The sequence below is a fragment of the Antechinus flavipes genome, chromosome 4, assembly GCF_016432865.1.
Source record: "Antechinus flavipes isolate AdamAnt ecotype Samford, QLD, Australia chromosome 4, AdamAnt_v2, whole genome shotgun sequence".
NCBI lineage: Eukaryota > Metazoa > Chordata > Mammalia > Dasyuromorphia > Dasyuridae > Antechinus > Antechinus flavipes.
The window spans coordinates 35456291-35460141 of record NC_067401.1 but is presented as its reverse complement, the minus strand read 5'-3'; the positions used below and the strand labels follow the sequence as shown (position 1 = coordinate 35460141).

General features: G+C 38.8%; 1 protein-coding gene across 1 annotated transcript; it reads right to left on the bottom strand.

Moving 5' to 3' along the window:
• Positions 1-463: 463 nt before the first annotated feature.
• LOC127562065 (C-C motif chemokine 3-like) lies at positions 464-3130 on the bottom strand. The gene is made up of 3 exons (XM_051997498.1): positions 3027-3130; positions 2086-2200; positions 464-1022 (listed from the first exon to the last, which is right to left on the bottom strand). The coding sequence occupies exons 1-3, from the start codon at positions 3100-3102 to the stop codon at positions 911-913; spliced, it is 303 nt and encodes a 100-aa protein (XP_051853458.1). The 5' UTR covers positions 3103-3130; the 3' UTR covers positions 464-910.
• Between the last annotated feature and the right edge of the window lie 721 nt (positions 3131-3851).

Below are 3851 nucleotides of genomic sequence, written 5' to 3'. Positions count from 1 at the left end.
GTGTTAAAATTTAATATATGGAATGAATTCTTAGGAAGGAGCACTTCGCTAACCTTGAAAAGATTGCTCAGAAGATAACATGTGTCCCTTAATGGAGCAGTTTAAGGTAATTTTATTGTAGAGAGAATTCTGGCTTCTAGTATGATTTTTCCTGAAATTTCTCAGAGGCCCCCTTCAAACTGGCATTGTATAACTTTAGGACTCTAAAGTAGGACTGACAATGGAGAAAGTCATGTGGCAAATCAGATCATTGGGAAGTAGATGGGGTAGAATGATGGAAGTTTTTCATTCTATTCCTAGTTGGCTCACTCTGAAATGAAGATTTTTCCAGCTAAGTCAGGAAAGATAACAAGCATGAGGTTCTTGCATCCTCTGGGCCCTGCTTCCCTTCCATCCCTCACCTTAGCTCCCTCCCACCCTAGGAGCTCTAGCCTCCAAAACAAATGCAAGAAAACACAAGCTGTCAGGTTTTATAAACAAAAATATATTTTCTATAGAAATTCAATGGTCATACATTGTGTAGCATTGTTCCCCATAAGAACATTCATTTTTGATACATTGGGTTCAATATGACTTCTCTCCAGAAGATTTAAACACCTTTCACATGGATTTTCATACCAATTTTTACAATATCCCTTTGAGGTAGGAAGGAGAGAAATGGACTATTTGCTATTTTATACACATAAAGGCTAAGGCACAGAAGTAAAAGGACTGACTCAAGGGTAAGTTACAAAAAACAATAATAAAAACACAAAGTCTCAAGGCACAGAAAGCTGAACACTATCAATTTAAATAGGACAAAATATATTAAAATTATAATAAACTGTTTCAACCTGAGGGAGGTGGTCACAAAATAAATTATTCTTCAGCACTGCTTTAATATCAGGTCAGGCTGGGCTAAGAGGAAGGGTCAGGAACTTTCCTGGATCTTGACTTTTTGGTTGTCCAGTTGCTTCATTAAATGTTGGACCCATTGATCCTTGGGATTTGCACAGACTTTGGAGCCTCTTTTTGTGATAAAGCTGTGAAGGAAAGGACCTTTAATGAATGACTTTATGGATTTAGCCCAGGAGGATGAAGCATCCCACTCTAATCCTGTTCTCTCAACCCCCCTTTACTATCCTAGAACTGGCATTGGAAAATGAAACCCAGTGGGAATTTCTCTCAGGACTATCCCCCTGCCCAAATGGAACTGTCCTGTATCCTGGGTTGAATGAATGGTAGTCTCTGAAGATTCAAATAGAGAGTATTCATCATTTTCCTCAATTTATTCCCTTCTTCCCAGATTATTGTGTTCTACTTTCCAGTTTTGGAGATTCAGCTTTGGATTAATTATGGATTGGGTTGCAGGTGGTGGGTGACATCCCATCCCAAATGAGGGACCAAAAACCCATTTCAAACTTCCCCCCTTTCTTGGATTTGAAGATCTCTCCTTGGGATCTTTATAAGGAAGGGTAGTATGAGAATGTAAGTGGAGGGAGGAACTTTTGACAGTCTCTCTTTTCTTCTCCCCACCTCCATTCTACAGAGGAAGGCATTGAGGCCAAAAGAATAGAAATGACTTGCTCAGAACCACTCAATGACAAAGTCAGATGTAGATACTCAGATCAGAACAAATATGGCAAACCTTTATGAAACAGCACTTGAGAGAAGTCAGGAGATCTGGGTTCTAAAGCCAGTTTTTCTGCTAATTTGCTGTGTAATTTAAGGGGGGAAAATGCCAACCTTCTGAGCTTTCGTTTCCTCTTTTGTCAAATGATCTGACTAGGCTAGATTATGTTTAGTCACTGTGATGATCCCTCCTGCTCTAGCATCTTATGGTTCAAGGATATTATCTTATGTGCAAATTAATTAATACCAGTGGATTTGATACATAATTGTTCATAGCACTTTTTCTTTTCATCACTTGTAGGAATAGCTCCAATGAGGACACTAGTCTGTCTACAAAAAGTTCTGAAGGTCTGAACTTGTCATATTTCATCTCCCCCAAGTCCACCTGTCAAATCTGAATTTTACCTCTCTTGGTCCCCAGGAAATGAACATTATAGAGTAGATGAGGAGGAGAGAAAAATATCATTAACTTACACAACTCCTTTTTGGGTACATTGACTACTGGTGATATGATAGCTTACTACCAATTTTGAAGAGATACGTTTGTTGTGGAACTGCAAGCAGCAAATGGTTGGGATGCCAGAACCAACTGAAAGAAGACCAAGAAGGATGTTTTAGGAGGATTTATCATTTTTGTCTCATAAGCATCAGTATTTCAAGAAAGGGAAGGGGAAAGAAGAGAAGGTACACAGATAGCCTCCATTCTAATCTGGTCTAAGAACTACAGTTCATTCCCAGGATAAGTCTAAGAATATTCTAGGTGGGCATGGATTTACATGATCTGTGACCCATCATAAGTTACTTAAGCCCCTTTCCTTAATTTTCTCATGAATAAAATAGGACAATCTTGTACCATTTTCCCCCAATGCCAACCTACTATGTTCCTAAGTTGAAATCAGAAGGTATTAATCATTAGCAGGATCCAAGGTGAGTTGAATGTTGGGACTTCAGTACCCTAGCTTCAGTACAAAGAAGTACCAGATCTGAAAATGTCTCTATGGCCTTCTTACTCCTTCTCAAATCACTACTTATGAAATTTATGTTGAAGCATTTGAAGCAAAACACAGGAAAGGGTTCCTATCCAGCTTTAGAAACATGTCTGCCTTAATCAAGAAATTTCTTCTCAAATACATCACTGATCATTATAGGGGCTGCTATATTGAGGAGCTTTGATTAGAACATTGACAACATGGGGAAATAGAAAGTTCACCAGACTGGATATAAGGAGGCCTGGGTTCTAGCCCCATGTCGCCCATTAACTAATTGTAACCTTAGACTACTTCTCTCTAGATCTCAATGTCCACTTCTGTAAAACAAGAGATCCTTTCTATCTCTAATACATGAAGGCAATGCAGAAATAAAAGAATGTTCCCTATGTATTCTGTGTCAAAGGGAAAGATGGGAAGAACACTTACAGGGTGAGGCACGAACTTGACAGCAGAAGGCAGCAGCAATGACAACCAAAGACAGAACAGCTCCAGAGATGTTCATGATGCTAGTAGGGAGAAGGCAGGCTTGAGAAATGGATTCAATAGCTTCCAAGTTACTTTATGGTTAATGTGTGGATCTCTTCTCCCTTTTATTGAGAGAGGGCTCGCTTCAGTCAGAGATGTCATGGAAAAAAAATGACAAGAAGATTCCTAAGTTAGCGGAGCACACAGCTGGACTCTAAAAAGCTTTCCAGGAACTAAGAGAGGGAAGTAGTGACCTGTGGCTGCATTATTTCTATATTACTACTGAGATAATAAGACCAGGATGGAAATGGCCAGGCCAAGTCAAAGTTGACCCCAACAAGGAAACTCCACTTGCATCTGTTCTTATACCTCCAACTTCTATGGAAATTAGAGATCTTTCCAAGAAAGGAAGGAAGAAGGGAAGTTGAGCTGAGTAAGGGATGAATGATTTGATTAAATAATTTCCCACCTTTTACCAGGTTTGGAGAAGGAGCAGTCAGATGTTAAGGGCAGAGAAGAAGTAAGCAGGTTTTTTTCCAGCCAATCTCTGGACCCTGGTAAAGCAATTCATTGTTGGCTGGATCTCCTTTTCTTTCCTTTTTAAACATGGTAGAAATATATGTTAAATACAATATATGTATACATATTTATACAATTATCATGCTTCATAAGAAAAACCATATGAAACCCCAGTAAAAGAAACAAACAAAAATGGAAAGAAGCAAAATAAAATGTAAGCAAATAACAAAAGAGTGAGAATACTATGTTGTGAACCACACTTAGCTC

Bases quoted from the DNA above. Each gene is read 5' to 3' on its own strand.
- LOC127562065 (XM_051997498.1), bottom strand. From the start codon at position 3,102: ATGAACATCTCTGGAGCTGTTCTGTCTTTGGTTGTCATTGCTGCTGCC. The intron at 2,201-3,026 runs GTAAGTGTTCTT...GTCTTCTTTCAG, and splicing joins TCAAGTTCGTGCCTCACCCT to TTGGTTCTGGCATCCCAACC. The intron at 1,023-2,085 runs GTAAGTTAATGA...TTTCCTTCACAG, and splicing joins TGTACCCAAAAAGGAGTTGT to CTTTATCACAAAAAGAGGCT.